The following is a 20516-nucleotide window of genomic DNA, read 5'->3' on the forward strand; positions in this document are numbered from 1 at the left end:
CGCCGGAACCTTCCAGAGAGACCTTTCTACGTTTTCCAGTCGGCGGTGAAAGCTCAGCGCCCGGCGCTCCCGGAAGTTGTTGCGCAATCGTTTCCGGGGCAGGGTGAGGTGGAGGAAGATTCCCAATGGGTCGTAGCCGCAGCCGTTCTCCACGGAGGGGTGAGTCCAGAAGGACTTGGGCTGGTCTGGGGCTTGGTCGGAGACGTGTCCTCCCTCTTTCCCTCTGCAAGTACGAACGCAACGGAGAGAAGGGCCCTTTTCTCCCGAGAAGACTGAGAGTGGACAGGGGAACGAGGACCTGAGCCTTATACTCCAGCGGTTTGAAGGCAGTTCCTCCCCAGCCCCTAAGTTAGAGTTCGTGGACACCTTGTCATCCTCCTACAGTAACTTGTTATATTTGTGACTGAGGGATTTGAGTCAGACCACGATTCGCTCAATTTCTGGTGGCATTGTGCAAGTCATCCATCCTTTCTGTGTCCGAATTACCGTAATTGGACATTGGGGGTGGGGGGTGGGGGTAATACTACCCATCTTTGAAAACTGACTTGAGAATTAATGTCACATGCCATAACACTCAGCACGTGATAATGCCTGGTTCTTGAATGTTCAATGTTAGTTTCCTTCCCAGTTTATATAATAGGAAAATCGACATTTAGAATTTTGCGTTCAAGGAGCTCACCTCATAATATCTTCTGGCTCCCACCCCCATAAATGACGCAGTGGGATGTAAAGAACCCAGGACTTCGATCAGGAGATCTGACTTAAACCCTTGATTCTCCCCCTTCTGGTTAGTTTTTATCACCTTCAACTAGTCAAGACTTGATTTTTTAAAAAGTTAATGAGGCCGCGATGCACATACGACTATTGAGCACTTAAAATGTGCTCAATCCGAATTAAGAAGTGCTTTTTAAGTGTAGAATACACTCCAGATTTCCTATTTAATACGGAAATAAATGTAATATCTCAATTTTTAATATTGATACATGTCGAAATCATAGTTGGGATATATTTGGGTAAATGACATAGTGTTAAAATTAATTTTACCTGTGTTTTTTTAATTTGACTATTAGAAATGGCTGGCATTATATTAATATTGATGGCACAGCTCTAGATATTTGAGGTAATATTTTGACTCTGCAAAAAGATTTTGTGTGTTTGTATTAAGAGCGCAGGCGGTCCCGGTCCACGTCTCGTGAGAGAGAACGCAGGCGCCGAGAAAGGTCCAGGTCCCGGGAGAGAGATCGTCGAAGGAGCCGCTCTCGATCTCCGCACAGAAGACGCTCCAGGTGAATGCAGAAAATAACCAGAAGTTTTACCACAAGTCCCAAAGAAACTAGTCGCTGCCCTTAATTTTGTTTTTTTATCACTAATAAGGCATTTACAGTTTCATGAAATGAGGGGAACTTAAGCCCACCTTATTTTATTTTTAATTTTTTTAACGTTTATTTATTATTGAGAGACAGAGAGTGAATCGGGGAGGGGCAGAGAGAGAGGGAGACAGAATCGGAAGCAGGCTCCAGGCTCTGATCTGTCAGCACAGAGCGGACATGGGGCTGGAACCCATGAGCCACCATGACCTGAGCCGAAGTCCAACGCTTAACCGACTGAGCCACCCAGGCGCCCCTTATTTTATTTTTTTTTTAAATAATTTATTTATTGTTTAATTTACATCCAGGTTAGCATATATGCAGCTATGATTTCAGGAGTAGATTCCCTAATGTCCCTTACCCATTTAGCCCATCCCCCTCCCACAACCCCTCCAGTAACCCTCTGTTTATTCTCCATATTTAAGTGTCTCTTATGTTTTTGTCCAACTCCTTGTTTTTATATTATTTTTGCTTCCCTTCCCTTATGTTCATCTGTTCTGTATCTTAAAGTCCTCATATGAATGAATTCATATGATATTTGTCTTTCTCTGACTAATTTCACTTAGCATAATACCCTCCAGTTCCATCCGCTAGTTGCAAATGTCAAGATTTCATTCTTTTTGATTGCAAAGTAATACTCCATTATATATATATATATATATATATGTATGTATATATATATATATATATATATATATATATATATATATCACATCTTCTTTATCCATTCATCCATCGATGGACATTTGAAGCCCACCTTATTTTAAACCCAACATTTCCATTGGTAAAATTGGGTTAATAACACCCTGACCTAGAGTTGCCTTGAGGAGTTAATAAGAAATAGTACATGAAAAACATTAGCATTGGGCTTGGCAGGAGTAAGAAATAAGTGTGTTGTATATTGGGTTTCTTTTTTAATTTTTTTTTTTTAAAGTAATCTCTACACCCAATGTGAGGTTTGAACTCATAATCCCAAGATCAAGAGTCACATGCTCCACTGACTGGGCCAGCCAGGGGCCCCTGTTTTGTTTTTACTGACTTTTGGGTATTAAGAGTTTATTCAAGTATATAGCCAAGAATGTGAGATCTTGAAAGAACCTTCGAAATTGACTCTTGATTCTTAATAAGTGTCAGTTGCTGTTTTAGTCAACTTTTTGTGTGTTTGTAATTATTAGAAACTTAGTTACATTTTCTGCCTTAAAAAAAATTTTTTTAGCCCTAGCTGATGATTAAAGCAGTAAACTATATTTTTGGGTTTTGGTTAACAATCACAGGGCCTAGGCAGAACCTTCTTCCTTATTCTGCTATGGGGAATGGACTCCTCATTCTCTGGAGCCTGGCTTTTGTTCAGCCTTTACCTTTTAGGAGCTCATGTATGTCATTGCCAGTCAACACAAGTCACCAGGTATATCTCTGCTTCTGACATCTTTACTTCTTCAATATTAGATCCCCAAGACGGCATAGATCCACATCTCCTTCCCCTTCTCGACTAAAAGAAAGAAGAGATGAGGAAAAGAAAGAAACAAAAGAAACAAAGAGCAAAGAACGTCAGATTACTGGTAATGTTATTAGATAAATAACTGTAGGAAAAGTACAGCCTTGTTTAGATAACTTTAGTCATGATAAAATTATATAAGTATAATTTGAGCACATTTTAATATTAAATTTTTTATACTGTTCATTGCATATGGTTTTGAGATTTTGTTATCATTTGTACCTTAGTGAATTCGTATTTAGCTGTGGTGCTCCTGAGATAGGAAGGACAGTTAAAAACATGAGAATATTCTGTTTTGGAAGTACCTTTAAAATTAGTGTCAAATCTGATATTAAAGGCTCCAAATATGTCCTTTTAAAGCAGACCTCTCTGGTGGAGGATAGAGAGCACATTCCTTCTTAGCATCTTAAATTATATTGTGTCCAGACTGAAGAAGAATTTTTTCCATTAGACCCAAGTCTTTAGCTAATTGTTTTGTGTATTCTCTGCTGCTGAGGTGGAATGACTATTAACCTATTGCTACCTTTTTATACAGATGTCCCCCTCCCCCCATACAAAAGTCAAGCATTCCTGTGAAACCTTACTTAAGCCGAAATGGCATAAAGCAAAGAGTATCCCTTACCTTCTGAAAGTTTGTGATATGCCAGTTTGCTTTTACAAAAGACCTACATTAGCACAGTAATTGCTTTTTTCTTAAAATTAAAAATCCTCTTTGGGTGTCTTTTGGTTAGCGAAAATAAGTACTAATGTAGGTCTTTCATAAAAGTAAAGTGTTGTACCACAAACATTGGGAAGGCGGGATACCTATATATAACGATGATAGAGTTTTCAAAAATATTTTATTTCTCCATTATTTTTGCAGAGGAAGACTTAGAGGGCAAAACAGAGGAAGAAATCGAAATGATGAAGTTAATGGGATTTGCCTCTTTTGACTCCACAAAAGTAAGTAAAACATGCAGCCAGTTAAACATTCTGATTTGAATTAATCTATTATGATTATCACATTTTCCTATATTCTTTTGCTGTTGCTTGTAATGTCTTCCATTGATATGAGTCTTGTCTTTAAAAGACATTAAGTATCTATGTGAAGAGCATTGAGAACACAAAGAAGGAAGCAATGAACTGCCATTAGAATTCAGGGACTGTTTGCCTGATATTTGATTTTGATCTTAAAGGTGATCAGATGAAGAGGAAGAAGATCATTTCAAGTAGAGGGAAGAGCTCCTAAAAATGCCATGTAGGCATGAAGAAGCATAGTATATTGCAGGAATTTCAAATTCAGTGACTGGTAAAAGGGTGCTGATGGGATAGTGGCTATGAATGAAGCTAGAAAGAGGGATGAGGGGTGCCTGGGTGGTTCAGTCGATTCAGCATCTGACTTCTGTTCAGGTCATGATCTCACAGTTTGTGGGTTCATGCCCCATATAGAGCTCTCTGCTGTCACCGTGGAGCCCATTTCGAATCCTCTGTCTCCCTCTCTCTCTGCCCCTTCCCTGCTCGCTCGCTTGCTCTCTCAGTCTCAAAAATAAACGTTAAAAAATATCTTTAAAAAAAAGAAAAGGATAGGAAGCAAATTGTGGAAGGCTTTTGATACTCTTAGCCATGCTAAGGAATTTAGAGTTGATTCTTAGGTGTTGAGGAGAGGAAGCAATGATTTTTAAGCAGGATTGCATGTGTGTTTAGTTTTTTTTTTTTCAAAGTTATTTTCTTTCATGTTTATTTATTTTTGAGAGAGACAGAGCATGAGTGGGGAAGGGCCAGAGAGAAAGGGACACACAGTCTGAAGCAGGCTCCAGGCTCTGAGCTGTCAGCCCAAGCCCAACGTGGGGCTCAAACCCATGAGCAGTGAGATGACCTGAGCCTCAGTTGGACACTCAACCGACTGAGCCACCTAGGTGCCCCTATATTTGTGTTTAGAAAGATGAGCCAGGAGGGGCACCTGGGTGGCTGAGTCAGTTAAGCATCCAACTCTTAATCGCAGGGTCATGAGTTTAAGCCTTGTGTTGGGCTCCGAGCTGCGTGTGAAGCCTACTTTGGGAGAAAAAAGAAAGAAAGAAAGATGAGCTAGGACAACATGGAGGACAAATGGGAGACAGACGGTTTAGATTGGAGGCAGGGAGAACTGCTGGGCCATGCAAGTGAAAGATGATGAAGGTGTGAACAGAGACCAGAATATTGAGTCCCAGTCAGGAGCAGAGCTGGTGGTGGTGGTGGTGGTGGGAGTGGAGTGGGTATGAGAGTGAGTAGTCATTGATGACTCCCGAGTGACAGGCTGAGAGACTGGGGGATAGGCTTCACCAAGAAAGGTCCTAGGAAGGGGAAGTGTTGTTAAGAATTAAATTTAGCTGTGGAGAAAGATGCCGTTGGGTAGCTGCATGCATATCTCCTGTCTCAGAAGAGAGGAAGATTAGAGAGTGAATGCTGTCTAGCCTTGATCATAACACCGGAGAGAATAAGGAAGTGGGGGAGGAAAAAGAAAGAAGGTTTGTGGAGAAGGAGATGAAGAGGGATAATAGGGAGGGAGAGGGGAAATGGAGAGAGGATGTAGAAAGGAGAGAAGGGATAGAGAGAGGGAGCTAGTAAGAATAAACAGGGAGAGGGCTGCCTGGGTGGCTCAGTTATTTAAGCATCTGACTTTGGCTCAGGTCATGATCTCACTGTTTGTGGGTCCGAGCCCTGCGCTGGGCTCTGTGCTGATAGCTTGGAACCTGGAACCTGCTCTGGATTCTGTGTCTCCCTCCCTCTCTGCCCCTCCTCCGCTTACACTCAGTCTCTCTCTTTCTCTCAAAAATAAACATAAAAAAAAAAAAATTTTTTTTTAAATAAAATAGGTGAGAATTCATAGATCCCATAAAAATTAAGGAATACCATGAAGACAAATGATATCAGTTATTTTTGTAAGGACATCTACAAGGATGTTAATTTAGTTTATATGCAGTTGCCTTTATGGCTGTCATCTATAAAGTCTGCTCCTTTGTGTTTTTCAGTAATGTTTTTTGTGACATTTCATCATTGATCTATGGTGATACCTTTTCATATGCCAATGTATTCTCTTATTTTCCCTTTTATTTTCACATTCTGGAAAGCTTCAAAGTTTGGTTATGTTTATTAAATGATAATTTTCTATTTCAGCATGTAAATCAAAACAGGCTAATAATATACAACTCTGCAAATAGTTTTCAAAAGTCAGTAAGCCTTTAGGAAATGAACTTAGTAAAAAGGTTAGCATCGTTTACTTTTTTCTAAGCCAGTCTTTCCAAGTCATGCCTATTACCTATTCTTGGGAAGGCAAAATTATATACCTCAAGTAATTTCTCCCTCTCCCCGCCTCCCCCCCACCTCCACACACAATATGGTGAAAACAGGAATAGAAAAATAAGACCAAGGGGTGCCTGGGTGGCTCAGTTGGTTAAGCATCCAATTCTTGGTTTCAACTCAGGTCATGATCTCATGGTTCATGGGTTCAAGCCCCACATTGGGCTCTGTGCTGACAGCATGGAGCCTGCTTGGGATTCTGTCTCCCTCTCCCTCTACCCCTCCCCTGCTCATTCTCTATCTCTCTCTCAAAAATAAATAAACATTAAAAAAATTAAAGAAAAGTAAGACCAAATATATTCATTTTTAGCTCCACCTCAAATATGTAGCTTACCTGTGTGTGCCTTTAGGCTAGTGGATAAAAATCCTGTTTAACCTAACACAGATACCTGGTAAGCGTGCTACACAGAAAGGGTATACTCTCATGAGCAGTAATGGGGGAGGGAGGGAGTTGGAGGTCGCATGTGTTTATGCGTGCATGTACGTGTGTGTGTGTGTGTGAGATGGCATTACCCAGTGATGTTCATATATTTAATAGTCATTGTCTGAGCACCTGCAAGTACAGTGGCCTAGGATGTGAGAATGCAAAGGTGACCCACATCCATATCCCTCCATCAAGGAGCTTTCAGTCTCATAGGGGAAGTAACATCACGTATATGTGCATCATGATAATGCAAGGTAGAAATGGAGGGTATTGTGAGGGAAGCACAGTTAACATTCTGCGGAAGGGTAGAGTGTGCTTTCTGGCAGCTGAATCATTTGAACTGGGCCTTGAATGATGGATAAGAACCAGATGGTTGGGGTTCTTGGATGGGGGTTGAGAAGGCAATTCAGGCATGAAGAACAGCAAATAGTAAGTTAACTTGGCTAAATCAGAAGACCCATAAAGGAATTAGTGAAAAAGAGGGTAGATGCCACCTAAGAAAGGCCAGGATGTAAAGTGACACTTAACAGTAGCCTCTGTTACTCTGTATTCTGATTCTTTTTATTTTTTATTTATTAATGTTTGTTTAAAAAAATTTTTAATGTTTATTTATTGTTGAGAGACAGAGCATGAGCATGAGTTGGGGAGGGGCAGAGAGAGAGGGAGACACAGAATCCAAAGCAGGCTCCAGGCTCCAAGCTGTCCCCACAGAGCCCGATGCAAGGCCCGAACTCACGAACTGTGAGATCATGAACTGAATCAAAGTTGGACAGTTAACCGACTGAGCCACACAGATGCCTTTAATGTTTATTTTTTGAGAGGGAGCATGAGCAGGGGAGAGGCAGAGAGAGAGAGAGAGAGGGAGACACAGAATCTGAAGCAGGCTCCAGTCTCTGAGTTGTCAGCACAGAGTCCAACATGGGGCTCGAACTTGGGAACGGTGAGATCATGACCTAAGCCAAAGTCGCACGGTTAACCAACTGAGCCACCCAGGCACCCCTCTGATTCTTTTCAAAAATCAAAATTTAGGGGCACCTGGGTGGTTCAGTTGGTTGAGCATTTGACTCTTGATTTGGGCTCAGATCATGATCTCACTGTTCACGAGTTCGAGTCCCACATTGGGCTCTGTGCTGACAGCATGGAGCCTGCTTGATATTCTCTCTCTCTGTCTCTCTCTCTCTCCCTCTCTCTGTCTCTCTCCCTCTCTCCCTCTCTGTCTCTCTCTCTCTCCCTCTCTCCCTCCCCTGCTCGCACTTTTTCTATCTCAAAAATAAATAATACATAAAAAACTTAAAAATCAAAATTCCAAGGCTATTCAAGAAATGGGATCTCAATGAATGGTGACTATTCCAGCTGTGATTTGAGAATGCTATGAGCTAAAGTCGTAAGTTAAATTTTACGTGAATATGAATTTTCCTAGAGACAATCTATAACTGGTATTTGGTTTCAAAGAATTCTTTGACCAAAAAAGGTTAGGATCAGGGGCACCTGGGTGGCTCAGTCAGTTAAGCTTCTGACTCTTGACTTCCGCTCAGGTCATGATCTCATGGTTCATGAGTTTGAGCCCCTTGTAGGGCTCTGGTTGACAGTGTGGAGCCTTCTTGGGATATTCTTTCTCTCCCTCTCTTTTTCTCTCTCTCTCCCTCCCCCTCTCCCTCTGTCTTCCCTCCCCCCTTCCTCTGCCCCTCTCCTGTTTGCTCACTATCTCTCAAAAATAAACATTTAAAAAAAAAGGTTAGGATCTGTTACCCTATTTCTCTGCATGCCTTGCACATAATCTATACATCATGAATGTTTGTTGGCTTGAATATTTGAATATGTTGCATTATGTAACTAAAATTGTGAACAGAGTTGTAACACTTGAGAATTCATGGAATATCATCAGGATTTGAAAATTCTCACTACCTTATTCATAAATGGATTTTGCCATGTAAGCATGTCTATAGGATCTAGCTCTTTGAAGCACTTAATATATCCTTTCCATTTTTTATATTTGTTTATTGCTTTTCTCTAGGGGAAAAAGGTGGATGGCTCTGTAAATGCCTATGCCATAAATGTGTCTCAGAAGAGGAAGTACAGGTAGGCTTAGCCCCCATTATTACATTTGAACTAATGATACAAATTATGTGCTTGAGAAAGAATTTAGTTATGGGATAATCATGTTTGTAGGAAATGTACCAGTTTCCATATAGTCCTTTGTTTTAATATTCTTTGCTTCTATTCTGGTGTGTTAAAATAATTTCCAATTTATATGTGAACTAATTAACTATTATGGGGAAGGATAGTTAGCTTAAATGTTTTAAAGCTCTACATAGTTCTTCAAAACAGCATAATCTCAATTCTTTAAGCTTTAATTTCATTATAATTATAGGTTTAAAATAGATCCATCCTGAGTTATTTACCTAGATTGATTGTTTAAGGATCTCAACTGTAAATATTTTTTTCTGTTAAGTATAGGCATATTTTATTAATGCCACAGAACAAACGAGTCCATATGTGAAATCTCACAGAATTCCTAATGAATTGAAAAGTTAAGACATTATCAAACATTGCCTTTCTCTTCTACCTTTACCATGGATAGAAGACTAATACTCCGATTAATTTAGAATATGAATAATGTAATCTGAGGATGCTGTGAGTTAAAGTGATGACCAGAATTAACTGTTCCTTGTAAAATTATCTTCAAATAGAGTCTTATGAGGAGAACTAGTACAATATGCAGTTGAATTTTCTTGATGGATACCTATTTTGAAGCACTTCTTCATTTCTTAAAACTAGGTGTTTGTAGGTAACAACCTATAAATATAGGTAACAACCTATACGTATGGATTTTTTTCAGTCTGTAAAATCTTTCCAAATAATTTTGAAAGTATGTTTCCATACTTCTATTTGGATTTTAAAGAAATCTGAAAGGCTTTAGATTATTTTGAAAGTGAAATAATATCCTTAATTTGAATTAAATAACCATGAATACTTTTTACCCTAGACTTTGCTATTTTAAAGATGATTTATGTTACTATTTTTTTATAAGAGGAGTTCAGAATTTTTTTTAAATAAACAATGAGTTTTCTCTTCTCATCATAGGCAGTATATGAATCGAAAAGGCGGATTCAACAGACCTTTGGATTTCATTGCATGAGAACTAAAATGTTAAAGAATGGTTTTTTTTCCTCATCTTGCTCAGAAGAGTGGATTGTGTATTTCGTATTTAATATTCATAAAAAAACATGATCACAGTCTTTACTCCCTGTAAAAGTAAGAAAATGTTATTTATGATGTGTGCATTTCACTTACCCTGACTCAAAAAAAGAAAGGTTAATATTTTTTCCTTTTAGGAAATGTCATTTGGGGCAATCATCAACCCCAGTTTTTTGTTTTTATTGTTGTGGAAGCTGTGTATGTTTTCTTCTTGGATGCTCGTTAGGACTTTTGAAAACACATAAAAGTAATTTGGATGTAAGTTTCTCAAATAAAGCAATATTTCTACCCTTTTGTATTTGATAAATATTTTTATTACTAAATAAAATTATCCCCCTACACATTTTCTTTTTTCCTACATAGATTTATATTTCATTAGTAATTTAAAAATAACTAGATTTTTGTATCTTCTGTGGTTCTTGCCCCAACTATTTACCCCATTTTTTACCTTTCCCCCAGTTATTATTTCCCTCATTTATTTTTTCCCCTTTTCAAAAGCAGTACATGCTTATTATATAAAAACTTAGAAGAAACCAAAAACTAAACAGAAAGGCAAAAATCGCCTATAATCTACCCCCAGAAAAATCAATATTTTGGTATATGTCTTTCCAGCCTCTATGGTGTATATTTATTGACACCACCCATGATAGTGGAATTTATATACTGTTCTCTTGCTAATCTTTTTCTCCCATGTACTGTGAACATTTTTTAATATTCTTAGATGTTCTTTAGAAACTTTTAGTAGCTACTTGGTTGTATAATAATTTATTAACTAATCTTTTATTAGTAAACATTGGCTTCCCTCCCATGACTTGCTGTTTTAATTAAAACTGAGTAGTATCCCTGTTACATATATCTTTTTGTGCTTGTTGCATTATTTCCTTAGGTTCATTTCTTAGAAGTGGCATTGCTGGGTGAGAACAGGGGGTGTATGTGCATGTTTTAGGACTTTTGAGATATGGATAGATAGATAGATAGATAGATAGATAGATAGATAGATAGAAAGAAAGGTAACAACCAACTCTCACCAGTAAAATATGAGCATTCCCATTTCATATATGTACACCAATATTGGGTGTAATAACTTTCTTTTTTTAATTTCCAACCTGGTGGGTAAAATAATACTTGGTTTAATTTGCTCAGTTTCTAAGGAGGATGAACATTTAAAAAATGCGTTAGCCATATATATATTTTTGTGGAATGCTAATTCCGAATCTTGGATCCACTTGTCTTGTGTCAAGACTTTCTTTTTCTCATTTGAAGGAAGCCCTTTTTATATTGAAGGTAATAGCCACTACTCATTCTGTTTCATATCTTGCTGATATTTGAGGCTCTGTGGTTAGATTTTATTTTATTTTGAGTAAATAATACAAACACAGGGAACACAATTCAGATAGAAGAAACGGTATATAGTGATGAGCTAATTGTGTATCCTTTCAGAGATATTCCATATATATACAAACGTGTATATATCTTATTCAAATGTAAGCAGACTCTACACCCTTTTGCATCTCACCTTTTTTTTACTTACTAGTACATCTTAAGATAGTTTCTTATCAGTACATATAATACCACCTCTTTATTAAGGGCAGGAGTTCTAGTTCATTATAGGATGGACTATAATAGTCCCCACTGATGAGCATTCATTTTTTTTTAATCTTTTACTATTTTTTTAAGTTTATTTATTTTGAGAGAGAGAAAGAGCACAAGCAGAAGAGGGCAGAGAGGGAGAGAGAATCCCCAGCAGGCTCCGCACTGTCAGCACAGAGCCTGATGGGGCTTGAACCCACAAAACCGTGAGATCATGACTTAAGCTGAAATTAAGTCAGATACTTAACCAGCTGAGCCACCCAGGTGCCTCCTTTTACTATTTTTAAAAATTCTAAATAAACCTTTTTTTTTTAATTCTATAATCACTATCATATGTAAATTATTTTACAAGACTTTTTAGCTGGTTTTTTAAATCCTTATTGCATCTGAAATTTGACCACTTACTGTAGTTCTTCAAAAACTTTCCTGACAAGTTCATTTCCTGTAAAGAAAATAAATAGTAGTACAGGGGCTCCTGGGTGGCTCAGTTGGTTAAGCATCTGACTGGCTTAGGTCATGATCAAATGGTTTGTGGGTTCAAGCCCCACATCAGGTTCTATGCTGACAGCTCAGAGCCTGGAGCCTGCTTCAGATTCTGTGTCTCCCTCTCCTATTTGTGCTCTCTCTCAAAAAATAAGCATTTAAAAATTAAAAAAAAAGAATAGTATGACTACATTACATAATATAGTGTACAAAGCACCTTGGTTTATATAATCCTTATAAGATAGAGCAGGTACCATGATCTCCATTTCCCAGATGAGAAGGCTGAGGCTTTCAGACCAGATATTCAGACTATAAAGCCCAAAATATTGGCACTTATGCTACATAATGCCTTCAGTGCTTAAATATTTGAATGTGTTACATTAGTTGCACAACTTTTAGTGCCCATTGCACAAGTGTCACTGTCCCAGGTGGTTAGATTATTTTGCTTGGAATTTTTGCCAACTGAGCTAAATAATTACTACCCTACCCCTACTTACCAAAAAAGCTGTCTATCTCTAAATTATCCATGATAAAGACTATTTCTGACCACATTTGTGTACACTTAAGGAAGGCAAATCCAACTGTGGTTTTAATAAGGAAGCTAAAACTTCTGAGATAAAATAATATACCCAAAACCAAATTACAAGTTTTTGGATTGTCATCTTAGTGAGGTGTTCATAGGGATTTGACTTGAGATCCTCAAAGCAGCATACTTTGTGAAGTATGTGAGGGTTGCCTGGGTGGCTCAGTCAGTTAAGCATTGGACTTGGCTCAGGTCATGATCTTACAGTTTGTGAGTTCAAGCCCCTCACTGGGTTGTCTGCTGTCAGCACAGAGCCTGCTTCAGATCCTCAGTTTCCCTCTCTCTCTGCCCCTACCCTACTCGCATGTACACTCTCTCTCAAAAATAAACAAACCTTTTTTTTTTTTTTAATTGAAAAAAGAAAGAATGTGAGAATACCTGGTAGGTGAATAGGTTTGCTGTCCATAGCTAACACCAAGAAATGGAAGAGGAGGACATCTTTGAACATCCAGAGATAAGACACCTATGATCCTAAGGGAAGTCCTGGTTTAAAGGAACTTTTATCCATCAGATCATCTGATTCTGTAAGAATAACAAATAAGGAGCATCTTTGTCTTCCTGTAACAAGTTGCTACCTCTCCGAGACATAAATTGTGCCGTATCTTCTGTTTCCAAGTATCTAAATATTGATATTCTCTGGGACTCAATTCCTGGACTCTCCATTCTCTTCTTTAGTGAGTCTTCAGTGTGCCTTCAGATGTCTTCTGTTATGGCTCTCAAATTTATACTTCCAGCCTGGCCATTTTACTGAATTACAGGCTTGTATGTGCACCTAGATTATTAGGCACCTCAAAGTTAAGGGTAACTGAATTCTCATTTCCCTGCACAGCCTTCTCTGATGCTTCCCCAACTCAGTAAATGGCCCATCCATTCACTCCTTGGCTCAGACCAAAATCCTTAGGGTCATCTTTGACTTCTCTTTTTCCCGTGCCCTACGTTTGGTTCATTAACAAACTTTTTGGCTCCAAACTCAGAGTATATATTTTGAATCCAACCACTTTTTTCCCCCCAATTTATTGAGGTATAATTGACATATAAAATTTTAAGAAATGTAAGTATCCCATCACAGTGATTTGGTAGGCATTGAATCCAACCATTTACTACCTATACTAACGTAAGCCATCTCTCTTGCTTGGACTACTGCAATAGCCTTCTAACAGCCTTCCTTCTTTTACCGCCTTAGTTTATTTGTATTCTCCACCTAGCAGCAGAAGCGAACCTTTTAAAATGTGCATCAGGTCACGTTGCTCCTGGCTCCAGTGGTTTTCTGTCATTTAAAGCCAGTCCTTACTGTAGTGTACAAGCCTATACAGTCTGGACCCTGGCTTCCCACAGCCTCATGCCCTTGCTATTGCCCTTGGCCATCCTGCTGACCTTGCTGTTCCTTGAGAACAAGTGTGAGTCTACCTCAAGAGTCTTCCCACTTGCTCTTCCTCCTGGAATGTTCCTTTCTGCTCCCCCACCTCCACCCTAATTTGTGTTTGTAGCTTCTTTAGGTCTCTGCCCCAAATAAGGTCATTCCTGACCACCCTATCCAGAACAGCAACCCCCTTCCCTCTCTGCCTTTTTTTTTTTACTCTGTTTTACTTTTAAAAAATTACATTTTGGGGCACCTGGGTGGCTCAGTTGGTTAAGTGTCCGAGTTCGGCTCATGGTCCGTGAGTTCAAGCCCCGCATCGGGCTCTGGGCTGATGGCTCAGAGCCTGGAGCCTGCTTCCGATTCTGTGTCTCCCTCTCTCTCTGCCCCTCCCCCGTTCATGCTCTGTCTCTCTCTGTCTCAAAAATAAAAACGTTAAAAAAAATTTTTTTTAAATACATTTAAAAATTACATTAAAAAAAATTGAGATGTACACATACCATAGAATTCATCCTTTTACAGTAGTCCCATTTCAGTGGTTTTTAGTATATTCAGAGTTCTGTATCACCACTGTCTCATTCCAAAATATTTCATCACCCCAAAAAGAGACCCAATACTCAATTAACAGTCACTCTTCAGCACCTGGCCTTAAACAGGTCTATTGATTCCTTCCTCAGGAATTTTGAAACTGGAACTGAGTGGAACACATCCTCTCTCTGTAAGTGGCTACACTATAAATGTTAACTTGGACACCTTCATCCCCCACCCCAGAAATCGCTAATGTACTTTTTGTCTCTAAAAATGTGCCTTTTCTGGACATTTCGTATGAATGGAATCATACAGTACATGGCCTTTTATATCTTGTTTCTTTTACTTAACAATATTTTCTAGCTTTGCTCATATTGTGTCACTACTTCATACCTGTTTATGGTCAAATATTGTGGGAATATACCATATTTTTATAACTCATCAGTTGATGAGCATTTGTATTTCACTTTCTGGTTTTTATAAATAATAATGCTGTTGGGGTGCCTGGGTGGCTCAGTCGAGCATCCAGCTTCGGCTCAGGTCATGATCTCACAGCTCGTGAGTTTGAGCCCCGCGTCAGGCTCCAGCTCGGAGCCTGGAGTCTGCTTCAGATTCTGTGTCTCCCTCTCTCTGCCCCTAACCCACTTGCATTCTGTCTCTGTCTCTCAAAAATTGAAAAACATTCAAAAAAATTTTTATAGTAAAATAAATAATGATGCTATGAACATTAGTATGTTTTTGTGTGAACATGTTTTCAGTTCTCTGGGATATAGAACTAACAATGGAATTTCTGGGTCAGGTATGGTTTGGCTTTTTGAGGCATAAACCGTTTTCCAAAGCAGCTGCACTGATTTTCCATTCCCACCAGCGTGTGTGAAGGTTCCAGTTTCTTCACATGCTGTGCGAGGTTTCCTTTTCCTTAGAGTACTTATCATTCACTGCCCGACACACTGTATTCATTTATTACAGTCTGGTTCTTACACTAAACATCCAGCTCTGAGGATTGGGACTTTTATCTTGTTTGCTGCTGTAGTCCCAGCACCACACAGTGCCTGGCACCAGGTAAAGCAGCCGATAAATATTTGCTCAATCCATGAAAATAGTTCAGTAATCTTTTTTTCTCTTAACCACTTCCTTTGATTTTTATGTTAAACCAAGTAATAAATGGACACATTTTTCCTAGAAAAAGTTTAAAATATGATGACAACGCTGAATCCCTTTTAACAGTACCCATAAGTCCCGGTCCTTTTGCCCCGGCTTCACTATGAATCCTTTGCAGTGAATCCAGACCTTTGTCTATGCAGCTATGTATGTAACAAAGTTGCAGATAAGGAAAATGCATAGTTTGGACTTTTTTTTTTTTTTTTTACATAAATAATATACTGTAGGAACGTTTTGCAGCTTATTTACTCAACACCGTCTTGGAGGTCTTCCCATGCCAATATATATCTCTACTGTTTTAAACTGCTACAATAGTGCTTTGTGTAATGTACCAGCACTGTTTAGCTATTGCTCTGTTTTTAAAATCACAAATATATGTGGAGTAACCAATTTTTGGAAAGCAGAATTTTAGCTTTTTTTCTTTTATATTTATTCAATTTTTGGAAGACAGAGTACAAACGGGAGGGGCAGACAGAGAGGGAGACACAGAATCTGAAGCAGGCTCCAGGCCCTGAGCTGTCATCACAGAGCCCGAGGTCCCCAGAATTTTATAGGTTTTTAAAGCTTAACGTCATGATACTAGATCATCCAATAATATCATATGGGAGCATCCGAAGTAGCCACAAAAAGGGAATTACTATTATGAAAGTCGCAAATTTTGGTCCTGATTTTTACACGTCAAAGAATAAAATCAATTCCTCAGAAACGTATAAAACAAAATTCGCTATTTAATGTTTATTTTATTTTATTTTATTTTATTTTATTTTATTTTATTTTATTTTATTTTATTTTATTTTATTTTATTTTATTTTTAAGAGAGAGCGAGACAGAGCCCAAGCCATGGAGGGACAGAGAGAGAGGGAGACAGAATCAGAAGCAGGCTCCAGGTTCTGAGCTGTCGGCACAGGGCCCGACATTGGGCCCACAGACAGCAAGATCATGACCTGAGCCTAAGTCGGACACTTAACCGACTGAGCCACCCAGGCGCCCCTAAAACAAAATTCGTTTTAATGTCATAGTGGTTAGGTGTCAAACTCAGTTATAAATAGAGTTTTTTTTAATTCCCACAGTTTGGGAACTTTTTAGACATTTTGGGATTATAATACAAGAGTTGTCTTCCCTGCCACCCTGAGCTACTCACTAAAGAGCCAGCTCAGTGTCACAATCCCCATAGCATTTTTAATGGACCTGCCACTGGCACTGGCATTTACATACTCTCCTATGCTTACCTGGAACATAAGCCCCTCAAAAGAAGGAGGCTGGGTCTTAGCCTCCTAGAAGATGCAGTAAAGGTTATCTAACAAGTATATCTTCTGTGTTCATGCTTCCCCATTTTCAACATTTTCTTTTTCCTTCCCAATTCTATTAGTTTATCTTGACGGCTGCTTGAAAATGTGAACTATTGTTGGACAACCCATGTTTATGCATAACTTTTTAAAAATATTTTTTATTTATTTTTGAGAGAGTGCAGGCAAAAGAGGGACAGAGAGAGAGAGAGGGACAGAGGATCTGAAGCTGGCTCTGTGGGCTCTGCACTGACAGCAGTGAGCCCGATGTGGGGCTTGAACTCACAAACCTCCAGATTGTGACCTGAGCCGAAGTCAGACACTCAACCAACTGAGCCACCCAGGTACCCCTATGCATAACTTTTTATTTAAAATTCTGGTCACAAAATGTAGGTTCAAACATTCTGGAATTCCCATTTTTTATTTTTGGGTTTGTGTCTCTTGGTCAATGCTTTTGTAAAACCTTTGAGGCTGTGTGTACTGGGGGTCACAACTTATACCTTTGTCTTAGGATTTTCACTTCTTTCTTCAAAATTTGTACTTTTGGAGCGCCTGGGTGGCTCAGTTGGTTCAGCATCCACCTTCGGCTCGGGTCATGATCTCTCGGTTCGTGAGTTTGATCCCCACGTCAGGCTCTGTGCTGACAGCTCAGAGAGTGGAGCCTGCTTTGGATTCTGTGTTTCCCATTCTCTCTGCCCCTCCCCTGCTCATGCTGTGTCTCTCTGTCTTTCTCAAAAATAAGCAAACATTAAAAAAGAAAACTTGTACTTTTAGATGATCTTAACTGCATTGTATACATCTGTGTAAGATAATTTCTAGAAAAAGTCTTTGTTTTATAACTTACTACTTGACTTCCAGTAGATGGCACTAAATCCCTTTGAAATTTATGACACTAATTCCTAGTAGGTGTTACTGGCTAATGGATAATTCCTTCCACCACAGCCAGGGAACAGAAAGGGTCCATTCTTTCATCTAATTCTGTGATTGTTATATAACTTAGTATTTTTGTTCACAGTTTAAGATAAACCTGGTGATGGGCACCTGTTGGGCTCAGTCGGTAGAACATGCATGTCTGGATCGCAGGGTTATAAATTCAAGCCCCACGTTGGGGGTAGAAATTACTTAAGAATAAAATCTTAAAAAAAAAAAAAAACACAACAAACGTGTTGGTATTTAAGTTATTAATTTACTATTTCTGACTCATATTTCAACCTTTTTTCCTTTTTATGTGTGGTTTTCAATCAAGTTGATTCAAGGGGAAGGATCATAGTATTGAAATAAGACTGGGCTAAAGGAGTTGAGGATAAGAGAGAGGATAAAGAAATATGCTGAATATTCATGATAAAATCACAGAGAAAATATAAAAGTATACACAATCCAAATTTAAGATAATGAAGTCAAAGTGTTTTCCTATTGTCAGTTTTGGTACTTTAGTAAAATTGTATTCATTTCATTATGATTTTCAAATTTGTTTTACAAATAATTTGCAGTTAAAAAATACTCATTAAGGGCCGCCTGGGTGACTCAGTTGGTTAAGCGTCTAACTCTTGATTTTGGCACAGGCCATGATCTTCTGGTCCTGAAATCGAACCCCACATAGGGCTCTGTGCTGTCAGCATGCAGCCTGCTTGGAATCCTCTCTCTGTCTCTCTCTCTCTCTCTCTTTCTCTCTCTCTGCCCCTTCCCCACTCATGCTCGTTTAAGTAAACATTTAAAAAATATATAAAATGGCCAGTTAAACTTGAATTTCACATAACAACAAAAATACTTGTAAAAAATGTTATATCTCCATTCTCATTTCTAGTTCTTTGTGCTTTCTTGAAAACCTTTATCTTCACTGTGTTCATTAGCTTTCATCAAGAATAACCTTTTAGATTCAATTAACCATTAAAACCAGAAAATGTTTCCTATGTGTCAGGCATGATTTTCTACATTTATTCTACTTGTTAATTCTATCGAGTTCATTTAATTTTAATGGATTTGTCAAACATTAAAAAAAACACGTTTAAAAAAATTACCATCATGCCTACATGTGCATGTTTTTCGCCCCGCCCCAGCGTTTGAGTGTCAGTGTTCTGTAACTCGCTCTGGAAACCTATTTCTTAACTCTTGTTTTTAGAACAACTACCAACCGAAGCATTGGTAGCATGGCCTCTAGGCGAAACAGACCTAGGTTCAGTCTCCATCTTTGGCAGAATGGATGACAAGGAAAGCCATTTAGCTTCTCTGGGCCTCAGTTTCCTTGTTTGCAAAATGTAGATAATTAACCTAATGGGGTTATTTGGAGGATTAGCTATAATGTAGGTGACACATAGTAAGCTATTATTTTCATGTATTAGCAACAAACTTTAAAAAAGCTTTATGAAATATGTTCAAGCTTACCAATACATTTCTTTTTAAAATGGTGATGTCCATATATTAATGTAACTTGGGTCTCAAGATAGTTTTCATCTCAAAAATCTTGATAGGCTTAGGGAATAATACTTAAATTTCTTAGTCGGGGGGGGGGGGGGAGGCTCCATGCCCAATGTGGGCTTGAACTCACCACCCTGAGGTCAAGAGGCGCATGCTTTACTGACTGAGCCAGCCAGGAGCCCCAGTTCTGTATTTTTATATTGGTACTATAATTTATAGTCTTGAACAGAGGAAGTTTTTTTTGTTTTGTTTTGTTTTGTTAATCTTTTCATCCAGAATTAGAAGGTAAGAAAAGACCCTGAACGAGATTTAGGTCAAAGAACCTCGGGATTCTATGCCACTACGCAGGTACAGTAAGTTTTTGAGCTTTAAAGCCCCCTCGTGTAAGGGAGTGATTATGCCTGCACTTGGGGGTAGGGGTAGGGGGTGCCATTGAAGAGACGCACAGGACTGTATACAGCCGCCCGCGATTCCACTTTATAGGGAGAGAAAAAACGCTGCGCGGCGAGCATTCAACGAAAGCCACGCTTTTCCCTCCTCAATCCCAACAGCCACGTGGCGCCCGAGGGATCTCCGGGCCCACCAGCTTGCAGGCGTCGCTCTCCCTTAAGGGGGATTCGCCGCGGGGCCCACCACTGCCTAGGTCCGGGGAAGCCTGGAACCTCTGGGACCGTGGCCGCCACACGACGGGCTACAGCCCGGAACCCGATTGGGACAGAGCGTCCGGCGACGCGCGGTACCAGCCTTCAACTCTAGGGATACACGGCAAGCCCTCGGAACTTTTCCCCGGGGACAGGTCCCGGCAACAGGTCCGAGGCGGGGCCGGGCTGGGCCAGATAGACCATAGCTCCGCGGCGGCCGGTGAATCAGCGCCGGCGCCCAGGTCAGCCCTCCCCAGCCAGTGCCAGATCTGGGGAGGAGTAGCGGCGCCGCGGATCACAGGCCACTTAGAGCTCGCCGGGACTGGAGAAAGGTGACGTCACCGTAGCTGGGTGGGGGGTGGTGTTCAGCCGGCTTCACCAATGGGAAACAAGCAAAGTGGCTTGCTTTCTGTAGCTCTGAGCCAATACTAACAAAGCAAAAGGGGGTTGTCGGTATAGAACCAATGGAAAACAGGGAAGGAGCACGAGGCGGAGTTGCGAATCCTGTCACCAATTGGAAAGAGGGGGTGGAGCCCGGGCCTTGTCAAGCGCAGCCAACCAGAGAGAGGAGCGGACTCTAGGGGGAGGGGCCATAATGTTTTTCCCCAATCGGACAAGGCCAGGGGCGGGGCATTCTCTAGGGTGCCCAATGAGGAACGCAGCCGAAGCGGGC

General features: G+C 39.7%; 1 protein-coding gene across 1 annotated transcript; it reads left to right on the forward strand.

Moving 5' to 3' along the window:
* Window positions 1-10097, forward strand: SNRNP27 (small nuclear ribonucleoprotein U4/U6.U5 subunit 27). The gene is made up of 6 exons (XM_027072277.2): window positions 1-159; window positions 1166-1286; window positions 2814-2926; window positions 3725-3804; window positions 8616-8680; window positions 9686-10097. Exons 1-6 carry the CDS (start codon window positions 126-128, stop codon window positions 9738-9740), a joined length of 468 nt encoding a protein of 155 aa, XP_026928078.1. The 5' UTR covers window positions 1-125; the 3' UTR covers window positions 9741-10097.
* Window positions 10098-20516: the final 10419 nt, after the last annotated feature.

The sequence above is a fragment of the Acinonyx jubatus genome, chromosome A3 (assembly GCF_027475565.1).
Source record: "Acinonyx jubatus isolate Ajub_Pintada_27869175 chromosome A3, VMU_Ajub_asm_v1.0, whole genome shotgun sequence".
Lineage (NCBI taxonomy): Eukaryota > Metazoa > Chordata > Mammalia > Carnivora > Felidae > Acinonyx > Acinonyx jubatus.